The sequence below is a fragment of the Rutidosis leptorrhynchoides genome, chromosome 5 (assembly GCF_046630445.1).
Source record: "Rutidosis leptorrhynchoides isolate AG116_Rl617_1_P2 chromosome 5, CSIRO_AGI_Rlap_v1, whole genome shotgun sequence".
Classification (NCBI taxonomy): domain Eukaryota; kingdom Viridiplantae; phylum Streptophyta; class Magnoliopsida; order Asterales; family Asteraceae; genus Rutidosis; species Rutidosis leptorrhynchoides.
Genome location: NC_092337.1, coordinates 42917796 through 42943894, shown reverse-complemented (window position 1 = coordinate 42943894; position 26099 = coordinate 42917796). Strand labels below are relative to the sequence as shown.

Here is a 26099-nt window from a genome sequence, read left to right as displayed (position 1 = left end):
TATTATGCAAGTGTAATCATGTGATGATCTTGTAGCAACCAAACATACAAACATACACAAACATGCATAGCAAAGTGTTCACAATCAAGAGCCATTTTGGTAGACATTTGTTTAGCCAATAAACAAATGTCACCTAAGGGGTTAAACCAAAGTAAGAGATTTTACCAAAATCTCCCACTTAATCTTGTAATCTTCAAAACTTCATCTTGTAATCTTCTTCATGAATCTTCACTTTCATTTTACAAAATCATATCCTAATACAATTTTTCTAGAAAATGAAATAACAACCTATTCTATTTTACAAACCAAAATAGAACAAATTACATACAAAATACAAGATTAATTACAACTTTTACAAACCAAAATTACAAAATAATTACAAGCCATATGAATGAATATTACACCCATGAATAATCACCAAATCAATCAACCAAACAAACACATGGCCTAGGCTCGATTGTGAACAACAACATAACATCAAACATGGCCAAAACTTGAAATCCCAAACCCATTTTTGGGACCAAATATTTCGGCCATCACCATACACCCACCAAAACTCAATATTTTTACATTCTACTTTCATGCATGTTGGTAGATTGTAAAGAAAGTGAGTTTACTAGCCAAAAACAAGAAGCATATTAACAAGACTTTGGCTCTAGATACCATTGATGGATTTCAATACATAAACAAAGTCACAAACCCATTTTGTTACATATAAATTCGTGTGTATATGTATATATAAAGCGGAAGCAATTTCAAGTTTATGCATGTAAAGTTTAACCCTTTTAAATTTGAAATCCATTAAAGATCTAGTCTTGAAAATACACTTAAATGTAAATAGAGCTAGTTAGATGTTTATACCTACTCCAAAATGGAGGTGAAGAACTAGGATGAAGAAGATGATGTAGATGAAGAAAACTTCTAACTTGAAGCCTCAAATCTTTGATACCCACAAGCAATAATCAACACCCAAGACTTGGTTAGGATTTTAGACACTTAATTACTTGCAAAAATCAACCAAGAAAATTGCAAGTATTATTTTTCAAAATGCTAGAGTCAAAGAGTGTGTTAAAAGTTGCACCAATGCATGTGTATTAGTCATAATTATATGGAGTAATCAAGGAAGGGTGGTTGGCACCTAGGAGCCTTCAAAAAAATGGCCCCCCACCCCTTCCATTTATTTTATATTTTATTACATATTTATAAAACATACATGCATTTAGTTGTAAGTATTTTATTTTATAAGCCTTTTATAAAATAAAATGCAACACACATATGTTACATACACTTTATATTATTTATAACCTATATAAATAATATACAACATGTAGTAACTTATAATTATCCAAATAATTATATCTAGCATTTATTTTAGAAAACCAATTTCTAAAATTCAAGTGTCGTGTATTTGCTTTAATGATCCGATTGTCAAAACAAATACATAAAGTGTTGATAGCTTGTTATTGGGTATGACCCGACTTGGATCACAACATGTAAGCCACATTAATTTATTATGTCTCTCGGGCACAAGAAAATCCTTCAATACATTCTAAAAGTTAATATTCACGAGCACCCAATTATCAAAGCTTAACATTCCATCCATTGTATACCCCATCCATAGTGCTAGAACAAACACTGATTCTCGAAAATATATTTCATCCGTAGACGGTAGCGAACCGTCAAAGATGAGGGTTGTCAACCCATATGGCCATATAACATAAGTTCTCGCTTACACCCGTCAAGTGTAACTAATGATAATCGAATTGAGGATTTTTGTTCTAAACTCGTATGTAGAATGTTTGTTTTCCCGTTCTTGTGTTCACTTAATTCAAAAGAATCGTTTATGTTTTCTCATCCCAAATATAAGTTCAAAAAGAGTAAAAGTGGGACTATGATCTCACCTTGAGCGCAAGAGTTAATAAAGTACTTCAACGAGTAAACGCGTGCAAAGACAAAGCTAATCTCGACCTAAACAAGTAGGTTGTATCAATAACGATAGTCACGAAGGGTCAAAGTTGTTCAATTAGTCCTATGGCTCGACACGACTCGATTATGTAGCATGTGAAGAAAATTGTCAAGTTTCATGCAAGATACAAGTATAGAATCATGTTAGAAAGATTGCATAATTAATTGGTTAAGTTTGACAAAAAGTCAAACTTGGTCGGGTCAAAGTCAACGAAAAAGTCAACATGTTCGGGTCGGGTCCCGGACTATTTTTCTATGCTAATTATTCATATACAAGTATATTAGAACAAGTTTCATGTGAATCGGAGGTCGGTAGCTAGTCAAACATTTCACGTGAAATGGGACAAAGAGGTCAGAATCTGACCAGGCCAATCCGCACGCCGCGCGGGGATGGGGAGCGCCGCGCCACCATCTGGGCAGAGAATTCTGGTCAGTTTTTCAAAGTATGCACGAACCAAAACCTTTTCCAACCCAACTCTTGACCCGCAAACACTTATAATGCCTATCATATATCGTTGGAAAGGTATTTTGACGCGGAATACAACTAAGCACTTATGGTCCAACAATAACATCATTTACAATAGCCGAAATCTCATCAAGCGAACAATAAAAGTCCATTTTCAAAGTTTCAAGTTCATCAATTGCATTTTGAGTTTCGGGAAACCAATTCACACATATGATATGCCGTTTTGAAGGTAATGAAGCATACATTACTACTAAACACTAACAATTAACATTCCATGACATTCAAGCATCCAAAAATTCATGTCAAGAACTATCAAACCCTAGTCAAACATCTCAAAATCAATAATCATGTTTTTGAAGTTTTCTTAATCAACCTACACATCAATTTGAAGCTAATGATGCTAGTAACACATTTAATACATGAACTTTAACAATTTAAACAACTTTTAATCATCCAAAATCAAAGATTAAGCAAGCAATTTTCATATTCAAGCTAGTTACACCAAAAACAACAAATCGAGCATACAAATTACATACACGACATCACAATGAGCCATAGACACTAATTAACACACTTTTAAGTCAAGAACACAAATTTAAAGAAATCTAGTGTTTTAGAAATGTTACCCAAAATCGAAGTAGTTAGCATCAAATCGAAGAGGATGATGAGAAGATCAAGAATATGTAATTTATTTGGTTGCTAGCTCCCAAATCCGGATTTAGATGATGAATTTATGTTAGAAAGTTGAGAGGATTTGGAAGTATCAAAAGGAGAAAGAGAGAGATGAATGAGAGGAGGAGGTTGAAGGTTTGACTAGTTGACCTAGTCAAATCTTTGGCCTCTTTGCAAGTTTGGTCCCTCTAGTTTCAAAGCGGGTGCGGGAAATAACCAAACGAATATTTAAAACGCTCGAGTAAACGGGTGACGTTATAATTAAATAACGAGGATATTATGAACATTAGTTAACGAAAGATGCCAAATTAAATGACGAAAGATATTATTTAAAAAAAAACGGTGTTAAAATAAATTTAACGGAAAAACGCGGGATGTTACATTATCCACACCTCAAAAGAAATTTCGTCCCGAAATTTAGTTGGAAGTAATAGTCGATGTCTCTTACTCGAGACCTAGTGTAGTAACTCTACGAATGATTGAAGGTACTTTCTTGGACATTCCACGAATCCGGATAGTCGGGGTGTTACGTTGTATTAGGGCTTGGTTTTACGATCCACAAGTTCAGCCGGTTTTTCCTATGAGGAGGAGTTTGTCATCAATAGTTGGTGCATCTAGAAGGATTGCACGTTCCTGTTCCGCAGGACACGTTTCTAAGTTTGTTACACGAAATGTAGGGTGAACGGAAACTTAATTGAGTCGGAAGTTCTAAACGATAGGAAGCGGTTCCAATACGCCCCAAGGTTTCAAAAGGTTCGATATTGCGGATATAGCCTTTCTCGATTTCCCAAAATGGATTACACCTTTCCAAGGTGCGGTTTCTCAATATTACGCGGTTACACACTGGGATTTGTGAGGTTTTCATCTAAGTTTGGTATGACTCTTTTGGGCGACTACGGGTCGTCTCGAGCCCTTCTCGGACTTGGATTATCTCAATTGTTGTTTCTTGGATGAGTTAAGATTCGGTGTTTTGTTTGCCACATGCTTTGGTCCAACGAATAGGGGTATGACATTAGCGGTCATATAGGGTTTCGGAAAGTGCGTGTGAACACACGAGTGGTAACTACTGTTGTAAGAGGGATCTACTAAAAGCGACCATGCAAGTTTGAAACATGTCTTTCGAAGACGTAAATCGTTCGTTTGTTCGGTTCGTCTGTTTGTGGGTGGTACGCGGTACTCATGTCTAAGCGGGTCTCCAAGGTTTCTTGTAAAACTAGAGGCGAAACGAGTATTTCGATACGGGATAATTGACAAAGATACTCCATGTTGGAATAGAATCTCTTAGGATATGTTTGAACAAGTCAGTTAGGGTTCGAAAAATGTTCGTTAGGACTATTCACCCTCGTGGCGAATACTAATGTAATATGAGGAATTTCTCTATCCATGGAGAAATGTTACAAGGAGTTTCTTTAAACGAAAATGCGAGCGATAAAGATAGGAGTGAAATGAGGACTTAGAATAGGATGAGCTTGCATCTCGAGGTTGCCATAACGTGCCTCTAGTTGTCAAAAGTTGAAGTCTGAAAGAGAAACGAGATAGTACACGTAGTTGTATAGTTCGGGGTTGAATAATAGTTGGCCGATTATCAGAAACACAAGGGCGTTAAGTCAAAGAAGAGTGAAGTATCGTTGGATTGTGTGTTATCTTAATTTCCAGTAATATCAGACGGTAACGGTGAAATAACAGAGGTATGTAGTGTGGTACGTGATGACGAGAATATTGATCGGATCCACAATTTAGTATTTGAATTCTTCGTGCAAAATAACGAATTTTCGTTCCGTTGATTTCGAGTCGAGGGAGTATGCCTTTCGGCGTCCAAGTAGAAATATTTCCATATTTGAGTCCCATCTGGTGTTGTACGAATTTAGCTAGAAATGTTGGTGTGAAGAATCATGCTCAAGGTTCGATCGCGGAGAGATTAAAGTCGTGTAACACGAGAAAGGTCAGAAATGAATTTTCGGTAAGAACCGGTGAGATCTAAGATTTTCACGAATACAAGTCTGAGTTGGGAGAGTTCCCTGATTACATGTGGCTTGACTTCGAGATTGATTGTAATGCCTTGACCATTAACATCATAGTCTAGAAAATTGGACTTAGTTGAATAAGTTAAGATGTCATCTATAAATACGATAACAGATTTGTCTAGATAAGTTTGCATACGTGGTTTAGGAGGTTCATGAATACGGACGGAGTCCTAAATAAATCGACGGTACTAAGAGAGATTTACAACTAACGTTGCGAGTTCGGAAGATGGCTTAGGAGACATCGTCTCCCTGAACCCCCAATTGATGATAACCGGAACGGAGGTCGTTTTGGAATACACACGGGATTCATGCAAGTAATCATGAGGTCATGGATGCGAGGGAGAGGGTATCGGTTTCCAACCGAAAATTACTCAGTTCACAATAATCTATACAAGATGATGGGGAAACATTTTCTTTTTAACGAATAGGTTCCGAGCTCCCTAGTTCTATAGGTGTCAAGTCAAAAGTCTTAACGTATATCCTCCAATAAAATTTATAGGCACACAATATTTTCCGTTGGTCACTTAAATTGCCTAAGTAGTGTCTAGGGGAAAAAGGTGAAGTGCAAAGAGTATGAGTCAGAGCCTTGATTATAAAACGTCTAACGGTAACTGAATCGAATAAACATGAAATGTGAGAATTTCGAGAAGAAACATACCCGTGACTAGTCCATCGTCGTCTCGGGCATCCTAGGCGTTGATGTTGAAAGTTTAACGGTGTGCGTTGGGGTTGATTTTCTTATTTGGGCATTCATTCCTAAAATGACCCGTTTGGCCACATGCGTAGCAAGTGACCGACTTTTGTGTGTTGGGTCCCTTTCGAGGGACGGGGGTGGCACTTCCACAATGTTTGTCGATGTGACCACTTCCTTGGCGCCGGTGGCGAAACCTGCCACATCCTTCAAAGTGATGCTTGTGGCATTCGTTACAAAAAGGTAGTTTTCCGGCATACCCTTTCTTGTCGCCGGAGAAAAAGGGCTCTTTGGTGAAGTTGTTATTGTTGCGGTTGCTTGATTGGGAGGCTTCCCATTTTCTTTTGTTGTTACTCGGGTGGTTCTCGACCATTGAAGCCGGTGCTTCCATTTCATTCGCCGTTTCTAAAGTTTGGCGGGCCTTGGTTAAAGCCTCTTGTAGGTTAGTGGGTTGGGATGCCATTACCCCATGTTGAATGCTCTTAGGGAGGCCATCCATGTAAAGTTCGACTCTTAGGGATTCGGGAGTCATGAGATTTGGACACATTGAGACTAGTTCGGTGAACCGTTGATTATAAGTTCCGAGGTCATTCCCGACCGTTTTTAAATTCCTTAGACCCTGTTCGAGCCTTCGAGTCTCATCGCGCAGAAAATATTCGGTGATCATTCTTTCTCTTAATTCGGTCCATGAGAGTGTGTGGGCTTCATCGATACCCACCGATTGTACGTACTTGTTCCACCACGAAAGAGCAATGCCGGTGAAAGTGAGGGTGGAAAACTTGACCTTATCTTGGTCTCGACAACCGCTTGTGTTAAAAACGGTCTCCATTTGTTCAAACCATCGGGTGAGAACAACCGGTCCTCCGGTTCCATCGAAAGTGGGAGGGTTGTACTTCATGAAGTTCTTGTAGGAGCAACCTTCGCTTGAATTACCGGCTCCACGATTGGTGTTGTTGGAAAAGTGATCGGCCACGGCCGTACCCACGGCGGTGGTTATCATTCGTTGAAGAGCTTGTTCTAGAGTTTCGAGAGGGGTATTGTGTTGACCTTGGTGAGCCATTGTTCCTTCATGACACAAGAATATCGTTGATTAGTATTCTTAACAATACTAACCGTGATATGGAATAAGGATAGAGAGAAAATTTTTCCTTGACTCGCCTTAAATTCTTTATGTCATAATGTCGGAACGTCCATGTGAATCACCGTAATATAATCCCGGAAATTATATTACCCTGATTCTCATGTGCATTTAACATTACTTCATAAAGTCAAGGTGGCGCGTCAACAAAATTTATCAACGTAAGATCAAGATCGAATACGAGTTAGATATGATAGAAGAGTTCGAGTATAAATGCATAAATAGTCAAGTAATTCCTACTTCAGTCTATATGCCGGTTGTAGTCTAGATTCACCTATGTACCCTATGACTCGGGGTGGACACAAATGAACTCTAAATCCCTACAACCAAAGCTCTGATACCACTTGTAGCGACCCCGACAAATCGTCAAGTGACGGCGTCGTCTACATGGGTTCCATTACCTGGTCATAAGTCTTTATGACAACGTTTGACCAAAATATGTCGCCTTCATTTCAACATAAAGATTGTTTCCAAAGTTTAAAAGAATTGTTCAACCAAAAGTTAAGTTACAAGGTTATAAGTACAAATGAAATCTAGGCGACACGGTTTAAAGTAAAGTCATAAGACGCTCCATGAAATGCATGTATACTCGACATCCAATGCAAGTATCAAATAATGAGCGGAAGCATGTATCACATATCGTGCAAGACCTGAGAAAAACATAGAAATCTGTCAACGAAAACGTTGGTGAAATCATAGGTTTAAGTAAGTAAGTGAGTAAAAGTAAGTAAGTCGAACCACAAGGTTTGCAAAGTTGAAATGATAGTAATACATTCTAAAAGTTAATATTCACGAGCACCCAATTATCAAAGCTTAACATTCCATCCATTGTATACCCCATCCATAGTGCTAGAACAAACACTGATTTTCGAAAATATATTTCATCCGTAGACGGTAGCGAACCGTCAAATATGAGGGTTGTCAACCCATATGGCCATATAACATAAGTTCTCGCTTACACCCGTCAAGTGTAACTAATGATAATCGAATTGAGGATTTTTGTTCTAAACTCGTATGTAGAATGTTTGTTTTCCCGTTCTTGTGTTCACTTAATTCAAAAGAATCGTTTATGTTTTCTCATCCCAAATATAAGTTCAAAAAGAGTAAAAGTGGGACTATGATCTCACCTTGAGCGCAAGAGTTAATAAAGTACTTCAACGAGTAAACGCGTGCAAATACAAAGCTAATATCGACCTAAACAAGTAGGTTGTATCAATAACGATAGTCACGAAGGGTCAAAGTTGTTCAATTAGTCCTATGGCTCGACACGACTCGATTATGTAGCATGTGAAGAAAATTGTCAAGTTTCATGCAAGATACAAGTATAGAATCATGTTATAAAGATTGCATAATTAATTGGTTAAGTTTGACAAAAAGTCAAACTTGGTCGGGTCAAAGTCAACGAAAAAGTCAACATGTTCGGGTCGGGTCCCGGACTATTTTTCTATGCTAATTATTCATATACAAGTATATTAGAACAAGTTTCATGTGAATCGGAGGTCGGTAGCTAGTCAAACATTTCACGTGAAATGGGACAAAGAGGTCAGAATCTGACCAGGCCAATCCGCGCGCCGCGCGGGGATGGGGAGCGCCGCGCCACCATCTGGGCAGAGAATTCTGGTCAGTTTTTCAAAGTATGCACGAACCAAAACCTTTTCCAACCCAACTCTTGACCCGCAAACACTTATAATGCCTATCATATATCGTTGGAAAGGTATTTTGACGAGGAATACAACTAAGCACTTATGGTCCAACAATAACATCATTTACAATAGCCGAAATCTCATCAAGCGAACAATAAAAGTCCATTTTCAAAGTTTCAAGTTCATCAATTGCATTTTGAGTTTCGGGAAACCAATTCACACATATGATATGCCGTTTTGAAGGTAATGAAGCATACATTACTACTAAACACTAACAATTAACATTCCATGACATTCAAGCATCCAAAAATTCATGTCAAGAACTATCAAACCCTAGTCAAACATCTCAAAATCAATAATCATGTTTTTGAAGTTTTCTTAATCAACCTACACATCAATTTGAAGCTAATGATGCTAGTAACACATTTAATACATGAACTTTAACAATTTAAACAACTTTTAATCATCCAAAATCAAAGATTAAGCAAGCAATTTTCATATTCAAGCTAGTTACACCAAAAACAACAAATCGAGCATACAAATTACATACACGACATCACAATGAGCCATAGACACTAATTAACACACTTTTAAGTCAAGAACACAAATTTAAAGAAATCTAGTGTTTTAGAAATGTTACCCAAAATCGAAGTAGTTAGCATCAAATCGAAGAGGATGATGAGAGGATCAAGAATATGTAATTTATTTGGTTGCTAGCTCCCAAATCCGGATTTAGATGATGAATTTATGTTAGAAAGTTGAGAGGATTTGGAAGTATCAAAAGGAGAAAGAGAGAGATGAATGAGAGGAGGAGGTTGAAGGTTTGACTAGTTGACCTAGTCAAATCTTTGGCCTCTTTGCAAGTTTGGTCCCTCTAGTTTCAAAGCGGGTGCGGGAAATAACCAAACGAATATTTAAAACGCTCGAGTAAACGGGTGACGTTATAATTAAATAACGAGGATATTATGAACATTAGTTAACGAAAGATGCCAAATTAAATGACGAAAGATATTATTTAAAAAAAAAACGGTGTTAAAATAAATTTAACGGAAAAACGCGGGATGTTACACTTGGGGCCAGCAAAACAGATTCTTGGCATTCGAATTTCTAGAGATAGAGGTGCTAAGACGTTACATATATCACAAGAGCAATACATTGAAAAGGTGCTTAGTAGGTTCAACATGAAGAATGCTAAAGTGGTTAGTTCCCCTCTTACTAACAACTTTAAGCTAACAGATAGAGATTGCCCTTCTTCAAAGGAGGATGTTGAGGAGATGGACAAAGTTCCATATGCTTCAGCGGTTGGTAGCTTGATGTATGCTATGGTGTGTACTAGGCCTGATATAGCTCATGCGGTAGGTGTTGTTAGTCGGTTTATGTCAAATCCGGGTAAGAAGCATTGGGAAGCAGTTAAATGGATTATGAGATACTTACGAGGTACTTCAAAGTTGGGTATCACATTTGGAAATGGAGAGTCGATGCTTGTTGGTTATACAGACTCAGATATGGCAGGAAACAAAGATAACATGAAGTCCACTTCTGGATATTTGATGACTTTCGCAGGGGGAGCGGTTTCATGACAATCAAGGTTACAAAAGTGTGTTGCATTGTCTACGACCGAGGCTGAGTATATGGCAGCAACAGAAGCGTGTAAAGAACTATTGTGGATGAAAAGGTTTCTACAAGACCTTGGGTTTAAGCAATCACGATATGTGGTTCTTTGTGATAATGAGAGTGCGATTCATTTGGCTAGAAATTCTATGTATCATAAGCGGACAAAACATATTGATGTACGGTATCATTGGATTAGAGAACGTCTTGAAGATGGTTCGTTTAAACTTGATAAAGTTCACACCGATGATAATGGTTCCGACATGTTTACGAAGGATTTAGCAAGTGAGAAGCTCAAGGTATGTTGCTCGATCGCCGGGATGGCGATTCCTTCCTCATAATTGGAAAGGGGAAGATTTGTTGGGTTATTGGTTTCCAATTAATGAGAAAGGCCCAAGCCCAACAAAATAGGCCCAAGATGCTAGTTGACTTAGTCAATCATTCTAGGGCATTAAAACCTTCAAGTGTGCAACTATTTTTGGTCATTAAGAGAGTAGATAGATCAGAAAGATCAAAAAAGAAAAAGAGAGATTCTCAATTTCCGTCTAAAAATACAGCAGTTCAGAAAATCGACGATCCCCGGAGATCTAACCGTTGGATCTTCATCAAATTTGGGATGTGTCTTCCTGACATCATTGCCAAGGTTTTCAACCGTTGAATTCGTCTAAAGAGGCATGTAGCTCGTGTTCTCGCTGCTGGAACAGAGGGCAGTTTATTGGGTGAATCATTCATCTTTTGTCTTTAATTTCTTCATATACTTGTTGATTATTGTTGTTCAAGAGTATGATGATGTTGTATACCTCTAGTTGATCTAGAGAAAGATTATTGTATTGCTCTCTTTGTTGATGATAGTGGAATTTAAGTGGCTTACGAGTCCCGTGGTTTTTACTCTCGATTTTGAGGGGTTTTCCACGTAAAAAGTCTCGTGTGTATTGTGTGTGCTTGATTATTGCTTAGCTACTGATTTGCTACTGATTTGGTATTGTTTTGCTACTGATTTGGGTTGGATTTGGTATAGCTTGTTTGTTAGCATCCTCACGGGTTCATATGGGTCGGGAAAGTATTGGTCAAACGGGTTTGTTTCCGCTTTGTAGATTGTCCGTTGTGACTATTTTCCCATCACAAGTAACTTAAAAAAATCGAACTACATTTTTATTGAACATAGTTCACTGCAAATGGTACAAGTCTTTTTCCCAAGTTCCAACTATATAAACTAGTAGTAGCAGGAACTAAAAGCAAAACCTGATACACCATTCCACTCCATATTGTTTACAATATTCATACATCATTGCATTATATTTCGTATTATTTATTTTATCTGTTATGCATTACTCAAGAAAGGTTCAAAATACATGGTGGTCCAAGGCCTTACACTACCACCGGTTGCCTAACACTAGCCATGTACCTCTTAACAGAGTCCGATCGTGACCACATCGGATGTGTCGCCTCAGTCAACAACCAAAGCTACATTCATAACATAATTCTCCAAACCAACATCCAAAACCTAAAAAGAAAGTACCCAAAATTCGCCATTGTTTATCTTGATTAATTGAACGCTCATCATTCATCATCAAGAATGCACACAAACTCGGATTCCACGAGCTTTACAAAGTTTGTTGTGGGTCCAATGGTGGACCCTACAATTTTGACTTAGTGGCCACTTGTGGGCCCCAAAATTCTAGCTTGTTTCTCATGGGTTAATTTACTCATCAGCCATTTGAGTATTTGTTAAGAAGCAAAGGAAACTCACACTAGATGCAATAATCGTCCATTTTTATTAGCCATAATTTACTCATTTTTCTTTAAGCACACATTTACAAATAACAGATATAAATGACTTCATCAATATGTCAATGTCAAGCATGATTCCATAATTCATGGAAGATTTAAACTTTTCTACAAAGAAATGCAACTATAACATAGAACTACAAGTTCTTACATAAAGATCTCATCTTTGATAACTGTTCATGGATCGATCACACCAAAAGCAAGTGAAATCAGTTCATTCGACAAAAGGAAACCATCCGGGTCACTTAACCGAATAAATCCAATTTCCTTTTCCATTTTTTCATCATCTAAAACCAGAGAACTAAACTCATCTTCTTTGATTTCTCTTCTTTGCTCATCTAAAAACAGCACATGCCCACTTTTCATATACGGCTCGTAAACTTTACACAACTCAACAGCAACCGGGCTCCCAAAATCTTCAATAAAACTTTTCAATTCCAACCCTTTTGAAGTTCTTAAAGAAAGCATCACAATATCCATAGCCATTTCCCATTCATCAACATCATCTTCTTGGCCCATAGTCACCAATCCGCCCTCCAAATTTTGCACATAATTCGTGTAATCTTTTAGCTTCTTTGGTCTTGAAAATCTTGTTCCGTTTAAATAACTTGCAGAACCTAAGCCAAATGCATAGAAAGGCTTGTTTATCCAGTATGTGTAATTATGCTTGCATTCAAAACCATTTTTGCTATAGCTGCTGACCTCATAATGGTTGTAATTAGCCTCACCGAGCATTTTTGAAGCCATTCTGTAGAACTTTGCTGATTGGGTATCAGAAGGCAGAGGAAACTCACCTGGTATGTACCTGTAAATCATCAAGACATAGTTCAATTATCAACATGTGATCCAAAAAATCATAAAACAAGAACTTTTTATATAAAAGTTCAGATCTTGGAATTGAAAATCAAGTGTATATCATTATATGCTACAAATTTATGTAGGACAACAATGACTTTAGGGAAAAAGATTAATTGAAAATACTTACAATGATCCAAATTTGGTATCTTTTTCAACTTGCAAGTCATAAACTGAAACATGATTCGGTTGTGCTTCAACAGTAAGCCTCAAACTTTCTTCCCACATTTCTTGTGTTTGATGTGGGAGAGATGAAATAAGATCCAGACTCCAATTTCCAACCCCACTCGAACTAACTATTTCGATAGCCTCATGAACCTCATCAACACCATGAGCTCTACCACAAGTCTTCAACAACTCTTCTTGAAACGCTTGAACACCTAAAGAAACTCGATTCACACCCAACCCCATTAACTCGTTCAACTTGTTAGCATCAAACGTTCCAGGGTCCATTTCCATCGATATCTCCGCATCCAAGCACACTCCAAATTTCGATTTCAATGTATCAAGAACATTAGCAACTAGTCTTGGTGGCACCAGCGAAGGTGTACCACCACCAAAAAATACGGTTTTGAGAGGCGGATGTTGGTTGAAATGTGTTTGTGTTGCTTCGATTTCACGAATAAGGAGATGAATGTAGTTTGATATTCGTGGGTCATCGTCTGCAGTTTCGGTCGATGAAATGCCCAATGCAAGTATGGGGAAGTCACAGTAATGGCAGCGTTTTCGGCAAAAAGGGAGATGGACGTAAACTGAAGATGGAGGGAGTTTGTATGAGGGGGTTTCAATCGTTGCAGTGTTCAGTGAGGCATTTTGTCGAACAGTTGGTGGGCTTTGTGATAATGCACTAGAAAAAGTAGCTACTTTGATGGGGGTGAACTTATGAGGTTTGGTTTTAAGTTGAAGGCTTGTTAGCATGGGAGCAATGGTTGATTTCAATAACATGATTTTGGCTGCAAGAAAAAAAAATCTTTTTTTATTTTTTCCTTTATATAATTATATCCTGCTTGAAGCTGAACGTCTGACTGTATCATTCACAGCCACCATATCTCGTTTGTAATATACTAAATTTTGATGACCGTTGCAACAAAAGGTTAAAACTTTAGGGGCCTTTTTTGACAATTCGCTAAACTTTAAACCCAAACAACAAATATATAAATATAAACTGTCATGAATCAAAACAGCCACCGATCACCGGAGCAACCATGGACGTCGGCGAAGAAACAAAAAATAAGAACGAAATTGAGCAAAATACAAACAACAAAGTACTCGAAGCAGTCGGTAAAGTAATCTTCAGGGTCAACGAATCCAAAAACGTTGACCAAATCATCTGCGCTCTTCATTCTCTTGCCGTTCGCATTTTCCCTCTCGAATCCCGCTCATTTTTAGGTCTTTCTCACCTAAACTGTAATTTTAATAAATTGTATCATTTTAGTCTAATTAACTCGGTATTTAATAACTATTTACATGTTGTGATTGTGATTATGATATCGACAAGGTTATAAAATAGGGCTAATTTTATGAGTGATGAAGAACTAGCAACTGATTTATTAATTGTGTATTTTCAGGTAGCATTGATAAACAATATAGAGATGAGGTTTGTTATTATTCCCTTTTGTTCTTGCTATTTTGTATTTATATTTTATTTATTGTTTGTGGTTTCGTAAGGTAGTCGAATTATTTCGTTAAGCTTGTATTCATTGTATTTGAACTGCATTATATCATAATAGAGGTACTGCAATTTGATAAATTTATGTTCTGTAACATGTAAATGTACACTATATTAGCATGCCTTATTATCTATTTCTTTTATCATTTGAATTGAAAATTGAAAATAAAGTATTGTTTTCATTGTTGGTATAGATTATTGAAGCAGAAGTTCCAACGGTAGACAAAAGAGATAACTGGAGGGAAGTGTTTTATCGAAGTACTGCATTTCCAACATTGGCTAGAGTTTTGCTAATTGGTACTTACTAAATTTTACTTGCTTTCATTTTTATCTAATAATAACTGAATAACATCTGTCAATAGAGGTTGAAATTTTTTGGATAGCTGATATTAGGTTTTTTGGATATGCAGATGTTGCTTTGAATTGGCTAACTTGTTTTCCTATCTCCGCAAAGAAACATTTGTACGATGTATTCTTTTTAAAGGGTTACGTTTCTGAGGTTGTACAAACCTTAGTTCCTTACCTACAACATCACTCTAATGGGCGTCTTGAAATAAGTGTGTGCTCAAATACTGAGAGGTATTTTTAGTGTTCGTAATTGGCTAAAAGCTATGTGAGTTTATACATGGTGACATCATCTTTTTTATTCGGAATTTAATTTAGAAACTTTCATGTTTGTGACAGACTACTTGCATTATGCTTGCTTGAAAACGATGGGGTACTTGAGTTGGCAAGAGAATTTTGTCACCAATCCGATGACATAAGTCTCGAGCAACATAAATCTGCAATCTTTAAAGTCGCACAACTTGTAACTTCGGTTCCCGACAAAGCTCGTTCAGGAGCTTCCAACTTACTCTCATCACAGTATCCTTATTTACATTTCTATTATTATTTGTATTTATATTTATATATTTATTTATATATTTATATTGATATTTATAGTTGCTATATATGCACTCTTATGTTGTTAAAACGTGTGTGGAATCACGCTTGTAACTTCACTATATCTAGATCATATTTTACTTTTTATACAAACATGTTGTGATTTGTTATATCTTGATCGAATGTTGTCAGCTTATACATCAAACGGATAACTGTTCAACTAATCCAGGGTGCAGAAGAATGGGACAAGAAGTGTAAAGATCCATCAACTAACTTCAGTAAAAGTGATTTGGATGGTTCTATTTTATTCATCGGGGATGCCTTTGCTCGTATATGTAGGCGAGGGTCTACGGGTACGTTATCATATCACAAACATGAACATTTTAAAGTGATTACATCATTTTTATAAATGAAAAGGTAGGATTTTAATTAAATTGTAGTACTACATACAACATTTTCAATCTATGACAATTAATTTTTTTTAGGAGTTGGATTTTTATAACTAATAATTAATTAATTATTAATTATAGTTATTAATCTCACCACCGGTAGAAGTATATAAGAAGTACCAATAAGTTCCTCATAATAATAAATTATAATTATAAATTATAATTATTATTATTATTATAAATATTAAATATTAATTATTAATAATATTAACATTTAAATATTAATGGGCGTATTATTAAAAAGTCATTTTATTTTTAGGTTTATAATTTGTTCATTTTCCTTTGTTTTGATCGCCTTATATTACATGTGACCTAATCTATTAGACATATTTACTCCTTTTCTCTTTCTTTCTCTCGTTTCGCTTTCTAGCATAGAAAACCCTAAAATCCGCGACAGTAGCGTGTTAGATTGGCCCATCAATAAGTCAACTTTGCAGTTGCTCATTAACATGAAACCAATGGGTATACTAATTAATAACACTATTAATTACGTAGTATAGTATCAATAATATTTCAGCAGTTTGTTAATTTTATTTTTGTTGTTTTGTAATAGTAGCTCATCCGATAGGGTTTTGTTGCATGGATCATTATGTGACTTAAACTGATTGTTGTAAGTCACTTAATGATCTATATAACAAACTGCTGTTTCACGAGACACTATTACAAAATAACAAATATAAAATTAATAAACAACTTAAATTTATTGGTAATATGCTACGTAAGTAATAGTGTTATTAATTAGTATACCTCTGGTTTTCATGTTGATGAGCAACCAATTTAAAGTTGGCTTATTGATGATCCAGTTGGACTCGATGTTGTCGTCGATTCCAGGGTTTTTTTATGGTGGAAAGCGAAACGAGAAAAAGAAAGTGAAAAATGGGTAAATATGTCAAATAGTTTAGGTCACAGGTAATATAAGGCGGTAAAAACAAAAAAATATAAAAATACTACGAATGAATGAATGATTTTTCAATTATACGTCCACCATTAATCTTAAACTGTTAATTCTCATTATAATTATGAAAAACTTAGTGGTACTTATATACTTCTGCTGACGTGAGATTAATATTAATAATTATAATTAATTAATACGAGTAGTTATAAACAATCCAAATTCTAAATATCATAATAATGTTCTAAAAAGAGTTGGTGCTTTTGAAACGTTAAATTTTCATAACACTTAATTTCCCATGCTTACAACAAATTGCATCGCTATGCACGCCCCTTTAATGGTATGTGAATATGGGCTAGCCGAGAAATATTAAGATATGCACTGATACATATTCATAAGTTTTTTATTGCATGCAGATGTGCTGTTAAGTGAAATGATACCACGAATTGTTAGTGAAGTTCGAGTCATCTTACACCCAGGTGGTGATTCGATTGATACCGAGGCTATACAATCAAAACTTGATTTGCAGTTTTGGTCAAAAATAATGGAGGCTATCAAAGATTCGCATGCTGTTGAACGAATATCCGAGCAGCTTTTGCAAAAGCTAGCAGCTTTACATATCAATGACGTTGAAGGTTACTGGATTCTTTGGTTGTTGTTCCATCGTATTTATGAGCTCCAAGCATCCGTTAGGTATGATATAAATTCATAATATGTTTTCTGTAATTAAACCAACTCGCACAGCTGTATCCTTCTCAAAGATTTATTTTAGGATATATAATTTGGTTAATTTTGCATTGTTATGTGATTGTTATTTGTTTACAGGTCCATGTTTACCGAAAGATTTTTACTCTGGAAGGTGTTTCCCGTATGTTGTCTGAGATGGATTCTTCAGTTTTCGGTTCTTCAGTGCCCTCCTGATACAGTACTCAAGGTCAAAAGTCAAAGTCAATGCAATCCATTGGACATCACTAAGCGACTTCTTGCAGTATGGTCCAAGAAAGAGTTTGTACAGTCAGCACCAGTAGAGCAACAATCGTGTATCCTTTATTAATAAGTTTTTTATTTTTACTTGACTGCCTTATTTTGTTACATGTGTCACCACTATTTTATTTTGATTTCTTTTATTAGAGGTTTAGATATAACTGCAGCAGTTGGCCTGTCGTTAGAAAAACTCAAAAAAGAAGATTTAGATGCTACCAAGGATGCAATGCAATTGATTCTTCAAGGGGTTCAATGTATATCACACGTTCCTTATATAATCATATGCACTAATTTTTTTTAAATGAAAAAATATCTCTAGACAAAGTTTTGTGGGTCAACCTGACGCATACCAACATTACCAGTTACTGTTTCCCAACTTGAATGATCTGCCCAAATTGCTACCTCCACGGGTAAATGATAATAATGGATTTTTAATTACTTTTAATTTGCACCCTTTTTTATAATGATGCCAGGTAGGCTGGAGAGCCCGTCTCATTTGGTTCGTAAGATGGGTAGTACTGTTGCTCTAGTCTTTTCAAAAGTGATCGACCCAAACAATCCTCTATATCTCGATGATAGTTGCAGAGAAGAAACCATCGACTGGGAGTTCACATCAACAAATGCTGACATGGCAGGATTGAAGATATCAGATGGTAAAAAAACAGATACAAACCAAGATACGGGTCGTACCACATTACCTGAAATGGACTATGAAGATGCAAAGAATGTTAATAAGCGTAAAAAATCGATGGAATTAACGTTGGTTGATCCAGATGAAGTTATTGATCCTGCCACTCTGAATGATGATGTCATCTCTGATGCAGATGATGATGATGATGATGACAACGAGGTTTCTGAAACCTCAAGTGAATCCTCTTTACAACCGTATGATTTGTCTGATGATGATAGCGACCTGAAAAAGAACTTTTCGCAGTTAATTGATGTTGTTGGAGCGTTAAGGAAGTCGGATGATGCTGATGGAGTAAGTCGTTGACTTTTTTTTAGTACTTTCTTGTTCAAACTAGAGTAACATGATTAGTGGGTCGGGTTATGGGTCAACTTGGGTAAGGTATTTTATGTTTTTTAAGATGTTTTTGTCTGAAGATATGCGGACCGTGTGTGTAGAGAAGATGTGGCCTAAAGGTCTGTATGCTGAATAGTGAAAGCTATTTGTTTTTATGTCTGCAAAATGTGTCTGCAGCACTAAGAAGCATATTTCAAAGTTTTCAAGTTTGCAGACAGAATAAGACAATATTTTCTTCAGAAAAACAAACGGTCTGCAGTAAAAAACGTGACACAAGAAGATTTGCAGAAAATAACAAACCACACCTAAATCTTTAGTACGGGCTGAATAACCAGAAAATATTTATGAATCCATTATGAGGTAAATTGTTTTTCATATTTTTTTTCTTGTAACGTATCTTTGTAGGTTGAAAGAGCTCTTGATGTTGCTGAAAAGCTTATACGAGCAGCTCCCGATGAACTTCCATTTATAGCAAGTGATCTAGTCAGAGCGCTTGTCCAGGTTCGTTGTTCCGATACAACTATAGAAGGTGAAGAAGAATCAGCAGAAGAAAAACGACAAAAAGCCCTAATTGCTCTAATTGTAAATTGTCCATTAATAAGTCTCGATCCAATAAACAAACTACTATATTCACCGAACGTAGACACGAGCCAACGTATATTAATTCTCGACGTCATGACCGATGCGGCACTCGAGCTAGCTCACGCGAAAACCAAAAAACAAAAGCACCCGTTAAGACCCCAAATATGGACCACTGCCGAAACCCAACCATGGTTTTTACCGAGTAGCGTGGGGCCCGCGGGTGCAACTACCTGGAAAGAGATATCGGGAACCGAGTCGTCTCCGTTGACTTTGACTTATTCTTACGAAAGAGACCTTCCTAGTAAACCGGGTAAAGTCAAAAGAGGAAAGTCAAGGAGGTGGAGTAATAAATCGATGAATGTTGTACGAGATGATGACGTGGAATGGTCCCACAATAAGTTCCCTCCGTTTGCTGCTGTGTTTATGCTTCCGGCTATGCAGGGATTTGACAAAAAAAGTCATGGGGTTGACTTTCTTGGTAGGGATTTTATTGTTCTTGGAAAACTTATTCACATGCTTGGTATTTGTATGAAATGTTCTGCAATGCATCCGGAAGCTTCCGCTTTGGCTATCCCGTTGCTCGATATGTTGAGTTCCAGGTATTACAAATGAATACATTAAATACAAAGCCTTTACATAGACCTGTAAATTTTGGGTTACAATATAGGGTTAAATAGCCACAATAAAAAAGTCTAGCTTTATATATATGTCAAACAGGTTGTAGTTGACCAAAATGTATTTTAATGCATGAAACATTCCTCTTAAATTTTTTTAATTTATATATTAGGTTAAATTGCAGTAATATCTTTGATTGATCAGTTGTTCAGAAAAATCATATCTTTTAGGAGAAAATATGCTCTGGGTCACCACAACCCGACCCATTTTGACTTATACTAAAATTAGTCTCGACACAGTCCATTTTTCCGCCTTTTACAGAGTTATTTTTTTGTAAAAGTTACATTTTTTACGAAATTGTCTTAATTGCAGGGAAATAAGTCATCATGCAGAAGCATATGTTCGTAAGTCGGTTCTTTTTGCTGCATCATGCATATTGGTGGCTCTGAATCCTACATATGTAGCATCTGCACTCGTTGAAGGAAGTAGTGAAATATCTAGAGGACTCGAGTGGGTCCGCACATGGGCTCTTTCTGTAGCTGAATCAGACACCGATAAAGAATGCTACACGGTAAGTGAATTAAATAGAAATAATTAATTATTCTGAAAAGACGGCAAGTTTTTTTGTACCAAATTTTCTGCAACAAGCACTAAATGTGTATGCTCTGAAGCAGACTTGATCATATTTTACATCTATTTCATGACTAAGGAGGGGTTGGGTTGACTCATAGGACTTGTTACCCAAAAGAGTAATAGTATATATTTATAAACAAAATAATAACCTAGTTATTTTACTTATTTATTTTTGTAATAAATAAAATGTTTTAGGAGATTAAATAAAATGTTTTAGATTAAATAAAATGTTTTAGGAGTAATATTAAATGATGAAACAACTGTGCTTGTGCTTGTTATCTTGGTCTGATGTTATGTCAGATACTTGCTGTTAGTCTGTGTATAGTCAAACGTTTAATTACCAGTTCTTTTGATCTAATTCAACAGAAAATATATCTTTTTCAATGTCTGTTTCAATTCCATTTTATGTGTATATGTATATGTATATGTTTTTGTATATGTATATGTATATGTATATGTATATGTATATGTATATGTATATGTATATGTATATGTACATACGTGTATAATAATGCTGATTGGTAATACTTTTGTCAGATGGCAATGGTGTGTCTTCAACTGCATTCCGAAATGGCCCTCCAAACATCGAGAGCTTTGGAGACGTCCGATAGTGTAATTCAGACAAGAGGCATAAGTCTTCCATCAAATCTGTTGAATGGGAAAATCAACATCTCGCTCTAATGTCTGAAAATAAGGAATCAATTGCATAATACATGGTATAGTTCTTTATTTTCAGTCATATATGATTGTTTGGTAGCATTTTCGAATATGTACTATAGTAAATACTCCACTTAACTGCATTAGGCAAGTTGTTTTTGTTCTCAACTTTATGTTAGTTCACTGGTGTCAAAACAATATATTTTACTTAAAATACCCTTCATCTCTCTTAAACGTAGAGTAGAAACATAACAAAATTTCGGAGCTGTTCCTTTTTTAAGTCAGTCCAGGTAGCTTTTAACATGTTTAAGCTGTTAGTTTTTAGCTAAATCTTCAATTTGGCTTGTTTGACCCATTTGACCATTTTGAGATTCATAATAATACGAGTTGACCCCTTCACGAGTTAGTGATCGAAATCGTCACTTCTACTACAATAAGATATTTTATTTTATTTTTCCTTGTAATGAGACTTTTGGGTAGCAACAAGACTGCTCGTTAAATGGTTACGTAGAAGTTCTACAGTAGAACCGTTTTTGAACACTTGTTTTTATCTAATAAGCGTAACGACACTTGTTTTCGTAATGGTTTTGTTTTTCTAAATTTTGTTTCAGGTAAGAAATTTGTTGCAAGCATTGTTTGTACATATGAAGTTGCTTGTTGATGATAGGCCATGGGAGATGAATGAAAGGCTCAAACCTACTACGTGTATCTCCTCGTCTGAAGGGGAAATTTCCAACTGTCTCCTTAAAGTTTATTCCGGTTTGTAGTTTAGCTTTACGAAAATTATATTTTTGGATAAATTAGATTATCGTGTGTAAATATATTTGGCTTTATTAGACATGTACAGTATATGCATAAGTCCACGTTTTTTTGAACAACAAACACACCTTTTTTTGTCCACAACGGGACTCGAACTCACAACTTTAAGATTGATGAGTTTCCTTGATACTAGGCCAGAAGTCCTTGGTTATGCATTTCATGTACTACAAAGAAATGTGTAATTGAACTTTTTTTTTAATTTTATTCTGGGTAAAAAGGGAAAGTTTGCCAAGATTACTTTCATCGCATCGTCCCTCATTTTGCCATCTTCTTCAATGTCTTCTATTAGTCGGGGAGGTCATACCATCGAGCGAGGTGGGTGCTCGACTAAAGCCGACCTGAGGGAGGCCTACAGCCGTCGGTGTAGAAAGCTAGTAACTCGGATGTAGGACTAGGAAGTGAAGCTCTTCTTATCCTACCACTTGGGTGGTTGTTAGCGGAGAAGCCTCGGAAGAAAGTCATTGATAAAATAGCTAGTCAACCAACCTCTAAGCTAAAAAGAAGGAAACCGTCATGTAAACTAGTCAAAGACTACCGCTTAACTTATAAATTAGAGTGAAAATACGCTCGCTACGTATCTAGGTCGTACGCCTGGAACAAGAAGGTTCGCAGTACAATTTCGGTGATTACAAAAATAAAGGAGTATATCCCTTTCTCTTAGAACCTTGTGTTGTAGCTCATGTGGTAGTGGTCCGCCTCTCTTAGCGAGAGATCAAGAGTTCAACTCTTGTGGAATGTAGCATTGCACTCAAGGTTGCTCCTTAATTCTTGAATTCCACTCAAGGGTGTCTTCCACAACATCACCAAACTGTTGTTCAAAAAAAAAAAAAAATACCACAACCCCTAACTTTTTCGTATTTTTTATATAATCCAAGGAAGACATCTTCTTCGACTAAACTGTCTAAACATGTAGCACCCACACATATATAGGAACAACTCTTACAACAGCTAAATAAATAAAAAATCATGGAATCATCAATCCATTAGTTGAAAAGAGAAAAAAATACCATAAAGGAAAATGGTGACTATAAGAACACCTGCAAAAGTAATCAAAAATTTTGCATAGTAAATCACGGAAATTCAAATTTAATATACACTTTAATATTGATTTTTTATATTTATATATATATATATATATATATATATATATATATATATATATATATATATATATATATATATATATATATATATATATATATATATATATATATATTTTTTTTTTTAAAGCTAGAATCTTATTAAACCCGAAGACAAATACACCACAAGATCCGCAAGAGGCGAATCAAAGACAAAATAAAACGATTACAACTCCAAATAAAGTGTTTTTATACTATTCTCTTTTTGGCTGTTCAAAAAAAAAAAAAAAAAAAAAAAAAACGATTACAACTCCAAATTTTACATCAAATTAAGAACTCCAAACTAATATTGCTAGCAACTTGATCCTCTCAATCTTCTCCAGTTTCAGTTAACACCTTGGGTTATTAATCCAATCCTCCATTTTAATTCCGATTTTGGGCAGCCTACTGAAGATCCAGAGATGAGATAACGATTTCACCCGAGCCAAAATGTCCTCCTTTAGAATTAAATTTCTCTGCTCCGGCAATCCATTAATTAACTTATTCCTCCAATGCCAAATAGCCCAAAGAAGCACATATTTCGCTGCCAAACAAACTTTGTTAAGTAGTTTTGATCCCACTTGGAAATTAGCCGAAGAAACAGCATTCGAAACTCCAATAGGTAATGAGTCAGTTAACCCCCACCAATCAAAGAACTTTCACCGTTAAAAAAAAAAAAAAAAAAATCAAAGAACATTCGCCATATCGGTATAGAGTACCTACACGATGTGAATAAGTGATCTAGTGCTTCGTCCGCAACATGACAAAACAGGCATAGCTTTGACTCCAATTGCATTCCTCGTCTCTCCATATTTACACGTGCTGGTAAGCCGTTATTATTCATCCTCCAAGCAAAAATGTTCACTTTTTTGGGAATACATGGCACCCATTTAACACAATTCAACTCCAAATCAGCACCTAACAATCTTTTGTCTAATAAAGAGGATAGAGATGTGACTGTGAAAATACCAGATCGAGATAGCCCCCAATGATCATACCAAAAGGATATTGAATCACCTCTTCCTAATTTGCGTTTGATAGATTTGATAAAAGGGACACGTGCTTTTTCACAATCCAGATCAGCTTTTACAATCCCTTTCCACATGGAAGCATGAATGGAGCTATATCCAGCTTGGGACAGGCTGCCATTATCACCGTAAATGAATACAATTATTTTGTGCCAAAGTGCATCGGGTTCTTGTTTGACGCGCCACCACCATTTACTTAACAATCTAACATTTTTCGCTTTTAAGCTACCTGTCGCCAACCCGCCACAATCCTTATGCGCAATGGTTTTTTTCCATTTAATCATGACACGTTCTTTTTATCCAAAGTATTCCAAAAGAATGTTAGCCTTAATGATTCAAGAGTGTTCATTATTCCACACGGGGCCTTGAATAGGAGTGAACGCTATTTATGCTCGAGCCAAACTATACTGAGGAAAACAACGACTAAATCGCAACTGGACAAAAGAGGAACAAAATTAACCAAACTCACAAACGACCCAAAAACCAAGATCTAACACCTAACAAGACAACAAAACGAAAAAACTGACCACCACCCGATAAAGAAATACACAATGAAATAAAAGGAAACATACAATATAACGAGGGAAACTAACGTCCTTTAGGTCTAGAAAGATCAACTTTACCATTTATCGTGTCGATTCGAACCACCTTTCTCGAACGTTTTTTGAACTTGTAAGTTAAAACATTAGACGAACCATCACCTACCAAAATTGTCGTAAAAGGAGGATAATACCTCAATTAACTAAACCTTTAAAAAACCGGGCCCGTTATTCGACACAGGTTCCTCATCTTCATCCTAACCCACTAAATTATGATCTACCTCCTTATTCTTTTGCTTATCTTTTTTGTTGTTTATAAAACCTTTATTCAAACTCACTCTAGAATCCAAGATAGTAACAATTTCACTTTTCAAACAAGAACCCACACCATGATTATTCAACACATTAACAATGATACCTTTCGCGCTAGTCCCCACACTATCACAAACAACCTTATCATGCACCACCTCATATGGCACACAATGAACCGTATCAAATTCATTCGGATCTGATAAATTGCAAGAATTAAGAGATTATGATGATCGTTTTATGTAAATGAACTTATATTTTTTGTAATCTGAATTATGTTTTTTTACATTTACAAGTTGTTTATATAACTAGAGTTTCTAACAGCTAATTCTATTTTGGGTATGGATCCAATTTAGTTTGGAACCCCTTTTTACAACAATGGAAAAAAGTTGTTTCTTTGTGCAGGTTTGTATCCGTTGAACAAGTGACCAATGCAGTCTTGTGATCTCTATATCGGGAAATAATGAAGTCAACAACTTCTGATCCTAAAGTCAAATTACCAAATATGGTAATTTGACTTTCATTGACTGCTTTGTGTAGCTTGATTCTAACACTCCCCCTCAAGTTGAATAGTTGTGTTTCCAATATTCAACTTGACAAGAACTTCACTGAAGAGTCTTCCGTTGAGTGATTTGGTAAGGATGTCAGTTAGCTGATCTTCTGATCTGATTGATGGAAGAGAAATAATTTCGCCATCTAACTTTTCTCTGATAAAGTGTCTGTCAATTTCAACATATTTTGTTCTGTCGTGTTGAACCGGATTTTCTGAGATAGCAATGGCTGCTTCGTTGTCGCACAGGATTTGAATAGCTTCTTGTGGTGGAAAACCAATCTCTGTTAGTAACTTTTTGATCCATAAGGCCTCGACTACTCCTTTGGGTATTCGTCTAAACTCTGATTCGGCACTTGAAAGTGAGACAACTTTTTGTTTCTTACTTCTCCATGCAACTAAGTTACCCCCAACAATAGTGAAGAATCTGGATGTAGATTTTCTATCCCCTTTTTCTCCAACCCAGCTAGCATCTGTATATATTTGAGTTTTTAAG

General features: G+C 36.1%; 3 protein-coding genes across 3 annotated transcripts; 1 reads left to right on the top strand and 2 right to left on the bottom strand.

The window, feature by feature from the left end:
* Positions 1–12065: 12065 nt before the first annotated feature.
* Positions 12066–13833, bottom strand: LOC139849229 (uncharacterized). The gene is made up of 2 exons (XM_071838891.1): positions 12984–13833; positions 12066–12803 (listed from the first exon to the last, which is right to left on the bottom strand). The coding sequence occupies exons 1-2, from the start codon at positions 13796–13798 to the stop codon at positions 12176–12178; spliced, it is 1443 nt and encodes a 480-aa protein (XP_071694992.1). The 5' UTR covers positions 13799–13833; the 3' UTR covers positions 12066–12175.
* A 220-nt stretch (positions 13834–14053) lies between these two features.
* Positions 14054–22258, top strand: LOC139846820 (uncharacterized). Its single transcript, XM_071836354.1, has 14 exons — positions 14054–14242; positions 14422–14450; positions 14717–14819; positions 14933–15101; positions 15207–15386; positions 15597–15757; positions 17162–17438; positions 17571–17785; positions 17885–17983; positions 18203–18711; positions 19159–19934; positions 20323–20521; positions 21121–21299; positions 21852–22258. Exons 1-13 carry the CDS (start codon positions 14059–14061, stop codon positions 21262–21264), a joined length of 3045 nt encoding a protein of 1014 aa, XP_071692455.1. The 5' UTR covers positions 14054–14058; the 3' UTR covers positions 21265–21299; positions 21852–22258.
* A 1106-nt stretch (positions 22259–23364) lies between these two features.
* Positions 23365–24489, bottom strand: LOC139848560 (uncharacterized). The gene is made up of 3 exons (XM_071838286.1): positions 23938–24489; positions 23535–23833; positions 23365–23407 (listed from the first exon to the last, which is right to left on the bottom strand). The coding sequence occupies exons 1-3, from the start codon at positions 24487–24489 to the stop codon at positions 23365–23367; spliced, it is 894 nt and encodes a 297-aa protein (XP_071694387.1).
* Between the last annotated feature and the right edge of the window lie 1610 nt (positions 24490–26099).

Coding starts and splice junctions, on each gene's coding strand:
- LOC139849229 (XM_071838891.1), bottom strand. CDS start 13,798: ATGTTATTGAAATCAACCATTGCTCCCATGCTAACAAGCCTTCAACTT. Junction 12,804..12,983: donor GATACCAAATTTGGATCATT/GTAAGTATTTTC, acceptor GATGATTTACAG/GTACATACCAGGTGAGTTTC.
- LOC139846820 (XM_071836354.1), top strand. CDS start 14,059: ATGGACGTCGGCGAAGAAACAAAAAATAAGAACGAAATTGAGCAAAAT. Junction 15,758..17,161: donor ATGTAGGCGAGGGTCTACGG/GTACGTTATCAT, acceptor TATTGCATGCAG/ATGTGCTGTTAAGTGAAATG. Junction 18,712..19,158: donor AGTCGGATGATGCTGATGGA/GTAAGTCGTTGA, acceptor GTATCTTTGTAG/GTTGAAAGAGCTCTTGATGT.
- LOC139848560 (XM_071838286.1), bottom strand. CDS start 24,489: ATGATTAAATGGAAAAAAACCATTGCGCATAAGGATTGTGGCGGGTTG. Junction 23,834..23,937: donor AGCTATGCCTGTTTTGTCAT/GTTGCGGACGAA, acceptor TAACGGTGAAAG/TTCTTTGATTGGTGGGGGTT. Junction 23,408..23,534: donor GATTGGATTAATAACCCAAG/GTGTTAACTGAA, acceptor TTTTTTGAACAG/CCAAAAAGAGAATAGTATAA.